The sequence below is a fragment of the Miniopterus schreibersii genome, assembly GCF_964146895.1.
Source record: "Miniopterus schreibersii genome assembly, chromosome: 1".
NCBI classification, from domain to species: domain Eukaryota; kingdom Metazoa; phylum Chordata; class Mammalia; order Chiroptera; family Miniopteridae; genus Miniopterus; species Miniopterus schreibersii.
Window position 1 is genome coordinate 115062375 of NC_138101.1, and position 17636 is coordinate 115080010.

General features: G+C 34.6%; 1 protein-coding gene and 1 pseudogene across 5 annotated transcripts in view; both read left to right on the forward strand.

Moving 5' to 3' along the window:
* ARHGAP12 (Rho GTPase activating protein 12) overlaps positions 1-17636 on the forward strand; it is a 130573-nt gene that overhangs the window by 82255 nt on the left and 30682 nt on the right. For 2 of the 4 annotated variants that reach the window (XM_081139336.1, XM_081139338.1), the window contains 4 exons: positions 197-337; positions 1731-1811; positions 9373-9498; positions 13010-13084. In XM_081139336.1, coding sequence (XP_080995462.1) covers positions 197-337; positions 1731-1811; positions 9373-9498; positions 13010-13084 — 423 coding nt within the window. The remainder of the gene's footprint in view (positions 1-196; positions 338-1730; positions 1812-9372; positions 9499-13009; positions 13085-17636) is intronic. The other 2 variants (XM_081139337.1, XM_081139339.1) reach the window with 1 other exon arrangement.
* LOC308563218 (large ribosomal subunit protein uL6 pseudogene) lies at positions 3132-4274 on the forward strand (annotated as a pseudogene). Its single transcript has 2 exons — positions 3132-3137; positions 3677-4274. The product of its transcript is annotated as a large ribosomal subunit protein uL6 pseudogene (transcript).

Sequence of the window (17636 nt, forward strand, 5' to 3'; positions counted from 1 at the left end):
TATTATTTATTTCACCTCAGCACTTACAATGTATCATTTAAAAGGGTGAACAATTTGTTTTAAAAATAAATTATTCAAATATGTTCAGGATATCTTAGTATTTAAAGTCAAATAAAATTGATCTTTTAGATTTTCAACTGCTGCATACTTATATTATTCAAAGAAGAAAATTCCTTATGTTTCTGACTATTTATAGCTTCTTTCATCAGAAGAAAACTACCACAGCATTTGTTACAGCCAGTCAGATAGTCAGTGTGGTTCTCCTCCAAGGGGTTGGTCAGAAGAGTTGGATGAACGTGGGCTTACCTTATATACCAGTGACTATACTAATGAAAAGGTACATTCTTTTTTTCTCATCTAGCTTTCTTGGTTGAATCCTCTCATAAAATTATTGTGTACTGAAAATATAGTAGTATTTAAAAAGCTCACAAAAATATTCTTCATTGTAATTCTGTAGTCTTGTCAGTTGACAACATGAAAACTCAATATAACTACCAACTCATGATTTTAAACTGCTTACAGTTGCACTGATTTTTTTATGGTTTCAGAACTCACTTAAGACAGACCTTTTTAAGAGTTGGCCTGTTAAATGTCATTCTGTTAAGACTTCTTCATTAAAGATACTTCTTTATATAGTTGTCCCTTGATATCCTTGGGGGATTGTTTCCAGGACCCTCCTCTTCCACACATGCTCAAGCTCTTGTGTTATATAAAATGGTGCAGTATTTGCATATAACCTATATTTGTACATGGGCTAAAGCAGGGCCTGCCTACACATCACTTTATACATGTGGATTCAGTGTAATGCTTGGCACATGTGAGATGCAAATTTTGCCCTTTGAACTTTCTGGGAATTTTTTTTTGCAGATGGGAAACCTGTGGATTCCAAGGACTATTTTTCTTAGGGGCTAGATTTTGGGAATAGTTATCTTAGCATGTTATTATGATATACCACCTCACTTCCTACACTTGTTTTTCTTTTATAGCCAAGTTAAGTAACCATGAATCTAGTATTTTATGATTAATCAATTAGTTTGGGAATGCATATTGAAATTTTATGTGTATATTACATCTCTTATCAGAGAAGGTAACTGTTGGGCTGGTTTAGAGAATATGCCCTTGGGAATGAATGGAAGTAGGCTTTTACCCTTCATTTCTGTTTTAATTATTTGACACTAGAATGTAAGGAAAAAGTAGTATTTATATATATTACAGTCAAGATTATATATTTGTATTAGCAAAACTTAGTCTTTTCCTCTGCATATTATTTGTATTATATTGTATGAAGTATTTTTTCTATTATTATTTAATCATAGTAAGATGTGTTTCCTACAGGAAGTTTGGCTTAAATTTTTTATACTTAAAGATTGAATAAAAGCCTTCTTAATTTTTCAGTCCCGTTTTCAGAGTGGGCGTCGCCCTGTATTCAGTGCATATATATCTGTGTATCTCTCTATGTTATGTATTTCTTATGTTGTTTAGTGGTACTTAAACCACTAGCTTGACTTTGGAGGAAAGAGAGAGAAAATAAACTTACATTTAATACTGAGTTCATTTACTCTTATCAAACTTAAAATATAACTATTAGCATAAGATTGTTAATTTTTTTTTGCTGTTTTCTAAAGCAAGTGGAATACAATTAATAAAAATAATATCTAATATCTCTGGTTGTATAAGCCTAAACTCACTTTTATGTAAATTAAAAAATAACACCTATTCTGTTTTTATAGTGGCTCAAGCATGTTGATGATCAAGGTAGACAATATTACTACAGTGCTGATGGATCTAGGTCGGAATGGGAATTGCCAAAGGTAATAAACCTTAACATGGAATTTCTATTTGAAAATAATAGATGAAATAATATGAAAATGGTTTCAGTAGATTTATTTTAAAATTTTTATTCAATATTTTGAAAACTACAAGATATGTTTCTTTAGAAATCATGGGGAATGCTGTGACTGACAAATTTTCTAAAATGTGCATTATCTTTGCCATATATTTTTTATTATTCCAATTAAAAAATTCTTTTGGTTTAACTTGGAATTGGTTTTTCATTATCCCTGGAAATAAGAATCCTCTTCAGTGCCAATAATGCCATCTTATATCTACTTACCTCGAATATATTAAGTTTTATATATGAACTTGGTTTTGTATTTAGTCTTTATTTTGAAGAGAAAGAAAAGCAACTTAATATTCAAGTTTATTATTATATGAAATGTGTGTTATGATTGAGTTAGTTATTGGCCGAGATAGGCAGCATGTGGTGATAAGATCTTCTAGGTGTCACTGGATATTTCTTTTCAGACAAGTATACTAGGGCTGAGTTTAAATTATATCTGAACAAACATTTAAATTTTAATTGGTACATTATTTTAATATCTTAGGAAACAACTATAATTAGCATATCTCTGACATTAATTATCAAATAGGCTTTAGTTTTTAAAGAAATTTCTTTTCCCCTATATAAATCAATTTAAAGAAAAATATTACTAGTATAAATAAATATACATGGATATAGGAAAAAAATCATTAGGTGTTGCTAAATTGACTGAAGGTTGGGAAACACTAGTGAGGTAGGGGTAACAGTGTTCTTTTCCTATGTAAGTGTTATGTGGCCTTTAATTATTTTATAAAATTATAAGTCTCTATACTCACAGAATAAGATATACAGCCTATAGTTGATTTCTAAGAACACGCCTTATGAATCTGTCTTGAACCAGTAGTGAAAGAACTCCATTATAACTCTGATAGCTTTTAAAATGTTACATTGATCAACCTATACTGATCTCAAGGGACAATGTAGGTTGATATAATAGAAAATTGGTTGGGGGAGAGGGATGAAGGAAATATTGACTCTTTTGAGTAATATGGCTAGCAATTATAACCCTACAATTTTCTTGTAGTTAAAAAAGTTTTGTCAAGTCTTCAAATAAGCATTTTGTTGATACTTGATCATGCATTTTACATAGGTACTTTCTATTTTGCACAACTCAGCAGAAATAAAACTATTTTATATTTTTAACCACTTTGTTGTTTAAATTAATACTTTCTAAATTAGAAGTCATAATAAAATTTACATTTAGAAAATGTGATTTTTTTTAAAATACTATTTGCAGCTTAACATTGGTGTAATGAAGGTAATTTTTATATTTTAATTACAAAAGATCCCATATGCAAAGAGTTGAGAGAATAATATTACATTGTGGGGTTTTTAAAGACTTTATTTTTTTCAAGCAGTTTTGGGTTTATAACAAAATTCAGAGGAAGGTACAAAGATTTCCCTTATACCCCCTGTTCCTCACATGCATAGCCTTTCCTATTTTCACCATCACTCACCAGAGTGGTACATTTTTTACCAAGGATGAACCTACATTAACACATCATAACCACTTACAGTTCATGGTCTACCTTAGGGTTCACTCTTGGTGGTGTACATTCTATAGGGTTAGACAAAATTGATACATATCTATTATAATATCATACAGAGTATTTTGACAGCCCTAAAAATCCTCTGTTCTCTGCCTGTTCACCTGTGCCCTTCCCTTTCCTAAGCAACCACTGATATTTTTATGTCTCTGTAGTTTTGTGACATTGTTTTTACTTAAAGTTAACTATAAAATAGTACCAAGATTGAAGAAAGTACCAAATAAAAAAGTATTTTAAAGTGCCATAAAAGCTCTTTGCCATATCTACTGTGAGGACGAAGACCATTCTCAGCAATCAGACAGTCGACATCCGTGAAAACGTGGACATCGCTCTGATGGGATGCATTGTGAAGGGCCCCAGAGACCCCCTGCAGAGGGACTTCAATCACATCAATGTAGGACTCATTCTCCTTGGAAAGAAAAAGAAGAGGCTTTGGGTTGACAAATCATGGGGAAATAGAAAGGTACTGCCCACCACTCACACCATCTACTGTCATGTACAGTACATGATCAAGGGTGTTACACTGGGTTTCCATTATAAGATGAGGTCTGTGTACACTCACTTCTTCATCAACGTTGTTATTCAGGAGAATGGTTCTCTTGTTGAAATCAGAAATTTCTTGGACAAAAAATACATCCACAGGGTTCGGATGAGGGTCAGGCATTGCTTGTTCAGTATCTCAAACCTAGAAAGATGAGTTGATTCTTAAAGGGAGTGACATGGAACTTGTATCAAATTCAGCTGCTTTAATTCAGCAAGTCAGAACAGTTAAAAACAAAGATATCAGAAAAACTTTAGATGGTATTTATGTTTCTGAAAAAGGAATAGTTCAGCAGGCTGTTGAATAAGTTCTAAGTTGTCCAGCTAGAGAAAGAGCAAGATGCCAAATGATTCCTCAGACTTATTAGCAATATTTTAAAGATGTAAAATAAGCCATGTATTGATTAAATAAATAAATGTGCCATAAGAAAAGTCATAAATTGCTCCTCACATATTTCAGGACTAAAAATTTTATACTATTACTCATTAAAATTATGAAATATATTGGGATTCCAAGATGGCAAGATGAGGTGGAAGCTAAACTGACCTTTTCCCAGCACCAGACTAGAATTACAACTAAAATATAGAAAAATCATCCAGAATAACCAACTGAAGATTAGCTGGAGAGAAGCCTTATAACCAAGGACTTAAAGAGGACGCCACATTGAGACTGGTAGGAAGTATAGAGGTGCAAGAGGGCTGGCCAGGCTCCCACAGGCAGCAGCTGAAGTTCCCGAGGGAGATCTCAGCTGCCGAATGGTTCCCTCTGAGATGTATGGGTCTACACCCTAAGTTGGGCTCCCCAGCCAAGAGCACCAGAACCAGGAAATGTGCGCATATAACATCCGGCTGTGAAAAGGACCAGGGGATATGGCTGTGAAAAGCACCAGGGGAGATGGCTAGAAATGCAGGCACCCTCAAGAGCCTGTGCACAAAATTTCCTTTGCAGCACCTCACCTTGGGCAGACTGGACTAGAGTTGCGTGATGAGAGTTGGGTTGGTGGCTCTGGGGAGAGAGCTAAGAGGACAGCTCCCTGGATCCCTGTGCTAAGTCATTCCCCCATACTACAGAAGCCATCATTCTCAAGCATACCTTTACCATACATGCAGCATTAGCCTGGGGTGAAGGAATAGCCCCACCTGTTGGAATCCCTCTCCCCCCACCCTGTGGATCTTACGCCCTGATGGAAGACTACAACTACAGATTCATTAAGTGATTGAGACTAACAGCCTGCAGACAGAGGTGGATCTTTGGGTGATTTGAGTCTTTGCTTGACCTGCTCCTGAGCCTGGGGCTAGTAAAAGCGATCTTGGTGTGCAGTTTGGTCCTTTCCACATCCCCCCAGGCCCGGCAGAGGGAGCCACAAGCTGTGGATTGCTGATAGTTCCAAACAGGTCAGGGCCAGTCACAGACAGCTGACGTTGGCCTGCACCAGAGTCCCTTTGAAGAGTCCCAGAACCAATACATTCAGTGGCCAGTTTCAGACAACTGAGCAGGATCCAGTAAGCTTCACAAGCAGCATGTCTACAGGATGATATTAGCAGGCACCAAACCGTGCTGAGGCAAATTCTGCTTTGTGTGACCAGTACCTGCATAGCAGCCTGCATGCTCTGTTGGAGGTTGAGTCTCATTGTCAGCCAGCCTGAGGGTCAAACCCATACATGAACAGGCCAGTAGCAATCAAGACTATAACAGGAGGGACCACACAGTGCACATGGGGACATTTTCAGGGAACCCAGTTCTAGTGATCAGGGAGACTGTGCCAGTGGGTCACACAGGTCACCTACTACATATGGCTACCCTACCAAGACTAGGAGTCATAGCAGATCTACCTAATACCTAGAAACAAACACAAACAGGCAGCCAAAATGGGGAAACAAAAAAGGCGCCAAATGCAGGAACAAGAGAATTCTATAGTAGAGCTAAATGAAGTGGAGGTAAGCAGTTTATCAGATACAGAGTTCAGAGTAACGATTATAAGGATGCTCAACAGCATGAAAAAGGATATAGAAACCTTAAAAAGGAACCAATCAGAAAAGAAGAATGCCATATCTTAAATAAAGGATACCCTGGAAGGAACAAACAGCAGGCTCGATGAAGCAGAGGATCAAATCTATGATTTGGAAGACAAGGTAAAAAAAGACACCCATTCAGAGCAACGAAAAGGAAAAAGACCTAAAAAAATGAGGATAGTTTAAGGGACATTTAGGATAGCATGAAGTGTAACAACATCCATATTATAGGGGTACCAGAAAGAGAAAAGAGAGAAAGCAATGGATCGAGAACCTGTTTGAAGAAATTATGGTGAATGCAAAAGATAAGTTCAGGAAGCGCAGTATGTCCCAAACAAGAGTTCCGCACCAAGATGCATCATAATTGAAATGCCAAAAGTTAAAGAGAAAATTGTAAAAGTCACAGGAGAAAGGGAATCAGTTACTTACAAGGAAACTCCCATAAGGCTGTCAGCTGAGTTCTCATCAGAAACACTGCGGGCCAGAAGGGAATGGCATGAAGTATTCAAGGTAATGCAAAACAAGGATCTGAAACCAAGACTACTGTATCCAGCAAGGTTATCATTCAAAATAGATGGTGAAATAAAGAGCTTCCCAGATCAAAAAAGGCTAAATGAGTTTATCACCACCAAACCAGCACTGCAGGAAATGTTAAAGGGACTGCCATAATAATAAGAAATATGGTTAGAAACATAGGCATAAAGAATTAAAATGGCAATAAATAAGAACATATCAATAATCTTAAGGACTTTAAGGGAGAGATCAACAGCAATACAGTCATAGTAGTGAACTTTAACATCCCACTGACTTCACTGGATAGATCTTCCAGACAAGAAGTCAACACACAAACAGTGACTCTAAATGGCCCACTAGATCAGATGAATTTAATTGATACTTACAGAACATTTCATTCCAAAGCTGCAGAATACACATTCCCCTCAAGTGCACATGGGTCATTCTCAAAGATAGACCACGTGTTAAGACACAAAACAAGTCTCTACAAGTTCAAGAAGATTGAAATCATCAATCATCTCAGATCACAGTGGCATGAAATTAGAAATCAACTGCAGTAAAAACACTAAAAAACATTCAAACACATAGAGGCTAACATGTTATTAAACAATGAATGGTTTACCAGTAAATCAAGAAAGAAATCAAAAATTCCCCGGAAACAAATGAAAATGAACATACAACAACCCCAAATCTATGGGACACAGCAAAAGCAGTCCTAAGAGGGAAGTTCATAGCACTACAGGAGTACCTCAAAAAGCAAGAAAAATTTTTAGGAAACTATCTAACCCTACAACTTAAAGAATTAGAAAGCTCCCCTGTGAATCCATCTAGACCAGGGCTTTTGTTTGCTGGGATTTTATTTTATTTTATTACTGCTTCAATTTCATCAGTTATTAGCTTACTTGTGTTTCTGATTCTTCCTGATTTAGTTTTACATGATCTCACTCAGCTGTGGAATCTAATAAACAAAACAGACAGAGGAACAAAATAGATCCAGAGACATAGAAGCATGGAACAGACTGATGAATCTCAGTGGGAAGGCAGTGGTGGGGGAGTGGGTGGGGAGATTTGGTGGGGGAGTGGGTGGGGAGATTTTAATGAAAGAACTTATATGCATAACCTCTGGACACAGACAATAGTGTGGTGAAGGCCTGGGAGGGAGGTGGATTCGGGGTGGAGGGGATCAATAGGGGGAAAAAGGGGGAGATATCAGTAATACTTTCAACAATAAAGGTAAATTTAAAAAAAAATTTAAAGAAAAAGGTATTTTTAAAATGATTAGAAAAATGTGTTGTCATCTTAACTAGATGTGTTTGTGTATAACTGTGGGGTCTTATTTTTCTTTTTTCTGATTGTGACACTTCGTTTTTGTTTTTGTCTACAGTAGATTTTATGTTTCATTTATGCTTTTTATTGGCTTTTATGAACATACTATTGCCTAATAAAACATTTAACACATTTAAAGTTGTGATTATTGCTCAGCTTAATTTCACGTTATTTTTGTTGCCATGTAGAAAGGTTTTTTAAACAGTTGTGTTAATTATAAAAGTGAAAAACTAGGGTAGGTGACAAAATCCATATGTAAGCTTTCATGCAACTATTTGTTTCCATTATTGCTAACGATGATTGAAGGGAAGATATAGCCTTGTTTAATAATTGGGTCTCTTTTCACTTAGAGATTTCTGGCACAGAATTTTTTAGTAACCTTTAAGCTTCTTCTTTGTTTATTCTAGAAATTACTCCTTTGTGAACTTGATAAATTTTAAGATTAAGTAACAGTAACAAACACCCATCTGTGATTGCTTGCCGGGCGTTGGCAAATTTTAACGTGAAGAATGGAATAACAACTTTGGGAGGCAGTTTGATAGGGGCCTGTATGTGCTCATTTTGGAGAGAAAAGAAATGGCATATTGTGGAGAAAGATTTTGGAAGATTTTTTAATATTTGAAACATTCCCAAAGATACTTTTATTGAAATTATAACTAGAGTTATTTAATTTTATGATTTACTGAGTTTTTTAAGGGTGGGCATAATATATTAGGTATCTTTTGGTTTCAGTAAAAGAATGTATCCCTTAAAAAAGCAGATACTTGTCTTTTGTTATTTTATTATAATTTATAATTTGCTAAATTGCCTGTATAAAACAGCATAACTCTTAAACCTGACATTTCGCAAATGTTTATGCTTGGTGATATGCTTGACATTTCAAAACCTTAAATGACTTAATGACTTAATGATAATGTATTTTCAATTTTATATGCAATTTTCATGGCAATTATTACCTATCCTTTGTATATAACTGATGTATTTAGGATTGGTCTTTAGAATTAGGACCATCTCTATCTTTTGACCTGGTTATATTTTACCACTTCAGAAAAAGAAGTAGGAGTGTGTTTGGCTTTTAAGCAAAAACAAAACAAATGAACAAATGTTACAGTGTATGTAAGTGTTATTTTAAAAATCTCAACCAAAAATTGAATTCATATGGATTTTAGAAGTAGCAGGAACCCTAAAAAGTTTTTCGAATGACCTCATTTTGTAAGTTATAACTAATATTTATTGAGAGCCTGCTATCAGGGCAACATTTGCTACTTTTTATACTTTGTTTAATCCTCATATCAACTCTGAATTAGATATTTCTGTTATATCTGTTTTACAGTTGATGAAACTTAGACTTAGGAAGATTTATTAGTTTGCCAAAGATAACATTAACTTGGTCCCTCCAATACAAAATGCTGGTCAGGTGAGTAAACTGAGTACAGAAAATTCATGTTAGTGTCATATGATGAACTTTGCCTTACCTCATGTGTCTTTAGGAGCCAGAGGGTTTAAATTCTAGTTTCATTTCTATTATTTATGAAGTATGTATTTTTTCTTTAGTATAATGCTTCATCCCAACAACAAAGAGAAATAATTAAAAGTAGGAGCCTGGACAGACGGCTACAAGAACCAATAGTTTTAACAAAGTGGAGACATAGCACCATTGTGCTGGACACCAATGACAAGGTAAGACTTTTTGAGAAAAACCTGTTGAAAATTTTGGCATATTCTTTATTATTTTATCTTCTCCTTAGCTGAGTCTCATACCTTAGTGACAACTGTTTTATTGTATGGAGCATCAATTTGTCCTGGGGTAGGTTTTGGTTTTAATGCATTTTGAGTTTTGCACAATGGACCTTCTTATCTGTAGCTTAATGATGTATATGTACCTTGATACATTTCAGCCTAGTAGTTGACAGGTTTTTTATGATAACTATTTTAATATCATATATTTGTTCATTGTTTGTCTTTAATCTCTAGGAGGTTTTATAGTACAGACATTTAATTAATTTTCCCCATACCAGGGAAGATTGGAATCTTACACCCTCTGTTTTCCTAAATGCTCTCTGCATAAAGTGCTGCTTTTATCAGTCTGAGAAATAATCTTCCCTATTTCAAATAGGGGATGAATTTTGATGCCAACTTCAGAATGGAAAAGCCTTAAAGTTTTTAATTTCCTTGTGTGTTACATCTTTTTATTGTGGCTTCATTTTGTGGGATGGAGTAGGAAATCAGTACAAATTTGCAGAACATTAGGCATGTTAATGTAAAGTGTGAAGGTGATAGTAACACCATTTTAGAAAGATACTTGTTGGGGATTTTAAAAATTTTTTACTACCAGCCTTCTCTTTTGACATAATTAATAGGTTTCCTGCATTTTTAAGTGTGCTACTGAAAACAAAATGAACTCTCCTAAGGCATAGTTCTCTATATTTGAATACTTTCAGTCTTAAATTTCTTTATAAATATCTGTCAGTCAAAACAAGTATTTTTTTTTAGTACTATAAGTGACTATGAAGTTGGTCTTTGTTGAATTAAACAGTGGACTTTTGTGGAGCTGTAGAAATAGTCTACACATTTTATAAGATTAAAAGAATAATGAAAGTAGTAGATAAGTTTCTAATTTCTGTTTTGTAAGGTTGAATGTAGACCGCATATTAAAAGGATTGAAATTCTGGGGTTTGTGCTTTTGAAGAATGTTTGAAAATATGTTAGCGTTGAGATTAACCTGAGTAGGTAAGATTACTAGAGATTTTAATAGAAAAACTCATTTTACTCCAAGAACCAGATTACAATTCAAGGTATATAGAAAGCTTCTATATACCATATATAATGCTCTAATGTAAAAGTCATTGCTGAATCAACTCAAATGCCTCTTAATACTGAACAAAAAGGATGATTATTTTGGTTATGTGAACTTAAATTTTCTTACTCCTTTTTACTCTTTCTTGAAATTTATTTTTGGTCAATTAGAATAACTTTCATGAAGTTCTTATTACATTTCCTTTTTCATGTAATTGTTTCAGAGTTGTGAAGACATGATTTTCTTGAGACCAGAAATTTACTTATTTTTGATAAAAATGTCTTTGCCCCCACCCGCCCTTTATAGATAGAATCATAGATAATTGCTTCACCAAGTAAACTTTTCTTTTTATTATCATCACCTAATAATACCCTTTTTAAAAAAACATGTTTTTATCGATTTCAGAGAGAAGGAGGGAGAGGGAGAGAGAGATAGAAACTTCAGTGATGAGACAGAATCATCTATCAGCTGCCTCCTGAGTGTCCCCTACTGGAGATAGAGCCCGCAACCCAGGCATGTGCCCTGACTGGGTATTGAACTGTGACCTTCTGATTCATTGGGCGACACTCAACTGCTGAGCCACACTGGCCAGGCCTAATACTACCTTTTTAAGATTTGAGGCTATGAAAGAGGGACTGTACTAGAACAGAATAGCTGACTAATATTAAAGGGGTTAAATGTGTATAACTTGAAATAGAAACATACTACTGTGTAGCAAATGTGATGACGTGGACAACCATGGAGGAGGGAGGTGTGTGTATGGTGTGTGTATTGTGGTGCATGTGTTTATTTCTGCCTGCGTGTGGTTTTTACTAAAACCTGCTGTTTGGAGACATTTAAGATATATTTATATATCTTAAGATATATTTATATATCTTAAGATATATTTATATATCTTATAGTATACATAAGTAAATATATAAATGTAAAATTGTTTCTTGTTTATAATAATTAAAATAGTTACACATAATAACTCCATTTGATGTGGTTTTCAGTTCTATAGGACTGATACGCTATGAAAAATAAACTATAATTACCATTTTACTCATTTGCTTATTTTCTAGTTTGTGGGTTATAAAATCTTTTTCTCAGGCTGTTTTAATATTAGACACTCTTTTAGAAGTTAAACTGAAAAGTGAAAAATCTGAAGCTGTCAGTAAAAGTACTTAGATGGGGCTAAACTGAAATTTGGACATTAAATGTAATTTCTTTTTGTAAAGATATGTTTAGTATGATTTTAATATTTCCCCCATTATAGATGATCTAGGATGTTTGATTTAGAAGGTTATCCCTTCAGGGTTAACCCTGTAAAGTTTCACTACTGCCTAGTTTCTCTATTTACAAATTATATAGGATATAAATCTAAAGACTTTTCCATGAGTGAATGGATGTTGAGTTAACAGTTTTTGTATTGTGATTTAGTACAAATTTCCAGGTTTGTTGACAGTACCTTATTCAGTTTCATAAGCATAGAAGAGTAGACTGATACAGATGTGAAGACGAATGTTCAAAGAGATTATTTGGTTTTATAGGAAAATTAATAATAGCTATTGGCATGTGATTTTTTAAAATTCTCTTTTCCTGAAATTATTTCAAGCATCTAGGGGAATGGAGAAAATTTAAATGGAGCTTGGCCATTGATACCAAAAAAAAAAAAAAAGTTTTTTTCAATCATATCCTCCATGAATAGTATTATAGACATCTGTGGAGAAATCACATACCATATTTTAATAATTGAAAAAGTAGAATTCCTTTAGAAATGCACATTATTGATTTGCCCCTATTTTATTCTTGTAGGCTTAGACATTAAAATATTTTTTTTTTTCTGGTGAGTTATTAATCTTTAAATCTGAGGTGTCTTTTTTGCACTTAAAAAAATCTTATTTCTAATAATTGGAAAGTTAGCTGTAAATTACTTTATTAATAACAGTTTAATTTCTTACATAGCTATTTACTAAAATAAACTTTTCATTCTTGTAGTTGCCAAGTAATTCCTGTGATTATTCCTTGCCTAATCCTGGGTATTCATTCCTACCATATGAAGAGCAAGTTAGTATAGTGACTATTGCATTTTTATCCACAAGTGTTTAGGTTTTACCTATTTTAAATATGGTTAATTCAAGCTGGTGTAACATAATTTTAAGGCAACATGCATGATTTCTTTTGAGTAATTCTGTATGCAGTATTTAAATTTAACTAAATGGTATAAAATATTCCATATTTCACCAACATAACATTTGGAGGTTTCAAATCAGTACCATATTATTTTCAGAGCTCAATATAGAAGGAAAATAATTTTTCTAGCTTCCACTGTTAAGCTCTCCCACTGTGAATAGAAAGAGAAATATAATTATATAAGATAGAGTAACATTTTTCATTACTTATTTCTTATAGGAATCTCCACCTGCCTCAAAACCCTGCTTTCCTGAAAATGAGTCTTCTCCCTCTTCACCAAAGCACCAAGATACAGTTAGTATGATAGGAGCTTATAGTAAAATTTAGTCCAGCTATTTCAGTCAATTTCAATAAATTAATTTTCTCTAAGAATAATATTTAAATATATCTTGGGCTTCTATCAAATGTCATTTAAAAAAAAAAGATAATCACAATTAAAATAGGTTTAAATTAAAAATCAGATTTTTATTGATTTAAAAGCCCCTTTTTGTGCAAAACATGGTGTCTTCATGATTAATTTATATACCATATTTGTAAGTGATGAATTTGTTTGGTTTCAAAAATAAATATAAAAATCCCTGGAGAATTCTATCAAAGTATACGTTACCCTTTTTTCCTCAGGCCAGCAATCCAAAGGTAAGAAGCATTTCCCTCCTTCTTAATGAGCATAGATGCCATCTTTTTTTCTATGCTGTAAAATACATTGCCCATTCTATGCTAGGTGAATATTCGAGAAATGTGACTAAACTTTAAGTTTCCCCTAAACTGAAAAACCTCTGAATGGCTTCTCTCTCTGAAATTTTACTTGATCTCTATACTTGAAGCCCCTCCAGTGTTTTCTTCTCCTTCAATGGATTCTCTTTTCTTTTAGAATGTAGACTGCAGGTTTGTTGGTTTTGTTTTTAGATCCTCACCTGAGGATACGTTTTATTGATTTTAGAGAGAAAGGAAAGGAGAGAGAGAGAAGCATCAGTTGGTTCCCTCCCTTAAGCACCCTGATTGGGGATCAAACCCGAAACTTGGGTATGTGACCCTGACTGGGAATCGAACCTGTGACCCTTTGGTGCAGGGGACAATGCTCCAACAAACTGAGCCACACTAGCCAGGGCAAGACTGCAGTTTTTACTGAAGACTACAAACTTGTGCGTGTTCTGGCTCTTGACTGTTTCTTCAGCCTCACCTCATACTTCTTGGTCTTAATCCTTCCTCCTGGCTTATTTTCCTCCAGCTGCACTGCCCTTTTGTCTGTTCCTTAAAGGAACGTGCTTTGCAGCACGAGGTCCTTGCGCTGTCGTTCCTTTGACCACTGAAATATTTTTCTCCCACATCTTTGCCTGATTAAGTTCTGTTTGTTCATTAGAGCTAAATTCAAACTTTGCTTCCCCAGAGAATTTTATTCAAATCTTCTAGATTTGTCAGGTTTCCCTGTAATACTCTTCATAGCATTTAATTCTGTGATACTTGATTACATGAAATGGAGTAACTATTTTCATTTCTGTCTTCTAGGAACCTTGAATGCTCTATTTATGCCTGTCTTCCCATTAGACAAAGAAAAGCTTCATTAGAGCAGGACTGGAGTCACTCCAGTACCTATTGCAGTTCCAGATAGTAGCTGTTTAGTAAATGTTCGTTGAATGAATAAATGAAACTTTTAAAGCTTTTTAAAACATAAACTTTTATTGTTTCTTCCTTATTTTATGAAACTATAATAGACTGTTATTAGGATACTTCCGATGTCTTAGAGGCTAGGATTTCCACAGATGTTAAATTTTACTTTTCTAATTCTTTTTCCATTCCCTAACCTAGGCAGGTCTTCCATGATTCATATCACTTGTTGTACACATTTTCTTCTCATATTGCTCAGGTTGTTCCCCTGCCTCCAATGTCCTTCGTTTTTCTTAGTTACACTTTACAGTAAAATCCAGTGCTGACTCTTTTAGGAGGCTTTGCCAGACTCATCTCAGCATGACAATGATCTCTTTTTTTCTGAACTCCCGATCAGGTTTTCCATTGAATGGTTTAATAGTTACCTCATGTACCCCTTGTCTCCATACTAAGATTTTAAACTCCTAAGGGATAGATAGGGACTACATTTCTACTTTTTAGCTTTTGCATTTAACACAGTCCTGGGTTTATAAGCATTAAGTGTAGATAACTGAACAAGATGTTAGTAGTTTTGTAAAGAATTATTGCATGGATCTAAGGTGCTGTTACTACCATACTCTTTATCAGTCCATCTAGAAAAAAACAAACCCTTTTTAACTTATTTAAATATAGGTAAAATATAATTCCTAATAAGATCTTTTATAAAGAGTTTGAAAGCAACTAGACCATCCTGGACTCACAGTACCCTCTGATGGCCATCACAGGGAAGTGCCTCACCGGTGTTTCTTCTGTTACTCTTTGTGTATCTTCAAGTGGGAAACAAAACAAAACTGTGAACAGCTCTGTTAATTCTACCTGAGGCCAGTTTGTTTCCACACAGGGTCTCCTTTCCCGCAGAATGGGGAATGCTGGGAAATGCGCCTCTTACAGGCTGCCAGCCCCTCCTTACTGAGGCCTCTGCCCTCCTTGACTTCTCCCTCCCCTTCCTCCTCCCATTGCTCCCCCTTCTCCTTTTGCCCTGGTTCCACTGAGTCTTGCCTGTCTTTCCTACTCTTTCCCAGTTAATACAAAGATATTTCCCCCCTCTTTGTGAGTTAAAATCTGGTTGGTATAAAGCTTTTAGTGGTAAGAAAAAGGCTAAAATTTAGAGATGAAAATGATATCATAATCAATGTTAGCTATTGATGGCATCTTAAAATCTCTACAAATTGCCCATCTACTTCTTCAAACTCTTTTTTAGTTTTTTTCTAATCAAAACTTTTGAAATGTAATTCACGTACCATGCAGTTCACTCATTTAAAGTATATAATTAGTTGTTTTTAGTATATTCAGATATTTGCAACCATTATCATAGTCAACTTCAGACTATTTTCATCATCTCAGAGATAAACCCTTTATTCATTTGCTGTCACCTCTCTACCTCTGGATCCCACCAAGCCTTAAGCATACAGTGATCTTTCTGTCTCACTAGATTTGCTTATTCTGGACATTTCATATGAGTAGAATCATATAAAATATCTGGTCTTTTTTGACAGACCTTGTTCACTTAGCATATTTTCATTCAGCCTTTTCTAATCAAACCAGATTTAAAATTCCATTTCTTAATATAAATTTTAAACATGCTTATTTTAATTTTATTTCCAGTTTTCAAATGCATTGTTATTTTTCATAGTCTCTTCAAATCATTTATGGAAATAGGCAGTGTATACATTTTAAAAAATTACTATATTTTCTACAGTATGACTACAGCACAGATTAAATAGGATTTTTGTGGGCTGATTTAAGAACCTACTCTCTTTGTCACAATGTGCCTATTAGAATATGCATTTTATAGTTCTAGATTACTGAGTAAAATTTTAGAATACAACCTGGAAACGAGCTTCTCAACCTATATTTCCAGTTATGGTATTAAAATACCTTACCCATTTTGGAGAAAAGGATATTTCAACACTTGCTCTAACAAAAATATTAATGGACAAATGGGGTATTTTTTTTCATTGACTAATACTATTTTAAAGCCTTTCTAAAAACATAATTTGAATATGTAATTTTTTAATACTCATTGGTTTAAAATTTTATTAAAGTGAAATTAGTGTAACAAAATTATTTATCTGCCCACTTGGCATTTTTATGTCAGATTCAGAAACTTCAGTGTTTGAAAGTTAAAGCTTTCTTCTCTTAGATTTTTTTCTTGTGATAGCACTACTAATTTGTTGGTTTATCACTTCAACAATTATGTATTGAATTATATGTTAGATGCTGTACTAGGCACTGGTCTTACATTGATGAACATAACAGATGTGGTTCCAGCGTACAGACTAATGGAGTATATAGTGAATAAATAATAGTGTAGTTGTACTTTGCATTAAGTTCAATGAAAGAAACTGGAGGCAGTAGTAAATAATGGTAGGGATGGAGGAGCCCCTACTTAAGAGTGGTCAGTGAAAGCTTCTCTAAAAATGTGTCATTAAAGCTGAGATGCCACCATCTACCCAGTTGCTCAAGCCTGGGTATTTCCCTCAGATCTTCCCTCTCGCTCTCACATTCAGTCCCTGTGCATTCGGTCTTCTGAATCTCTTTCAAATTTGGGCCCTCTTCACTCTCACTGTCACTGCCCTAGCTCAGGCCTTCAACATCTCTTATGGAAATTATTAGATTACTTTTCTAGTTGGATCCCAGTCTGCCACCCTTAGTTCATTCCTTCCATGCTTCATTACTTGCTACTTCTCCTTACCAAATACTCTGAGGATACTTAAAGGCCCTCACATGATATACTCTCTCTAGCTACTGTGTGTTTGTACTGTCTGTTTTTTTCATCTGTTTCCATCTACCTCTCATTCCTTAGCGCAAGCGTCGGTCTCCAGGAAGCCTTCTCTCTCCCAGGTTGATTTAGTTACACCTTTCTCATAGCACTTACCACATTGTATGGTAATTGTTTTTGTATTTGCACATTTTGGATATGGCAAATTTTGTTCTTATTTTATGTTGAAGTTAGAGTGCTTAATACTCAGAGCATTAGTAATTGGGTCTTGATCCCTGTGAGAATCTTGTGAAAGTTTTGGACCCTTTTCTTGAATGAGGCATATTTATGTACAGTTTTGTACCAGTTTCAGTCCATCTATCGATTTAGGTAAGAATCCCTGATTTAGAGTGTCTCTCTCACCCTTAAGGCTTAGGCTGTTTATCACTATGACTATCCCTCAGTGTTTTGACACCTGTATTTCCTTTCTGCCTCTGCTTT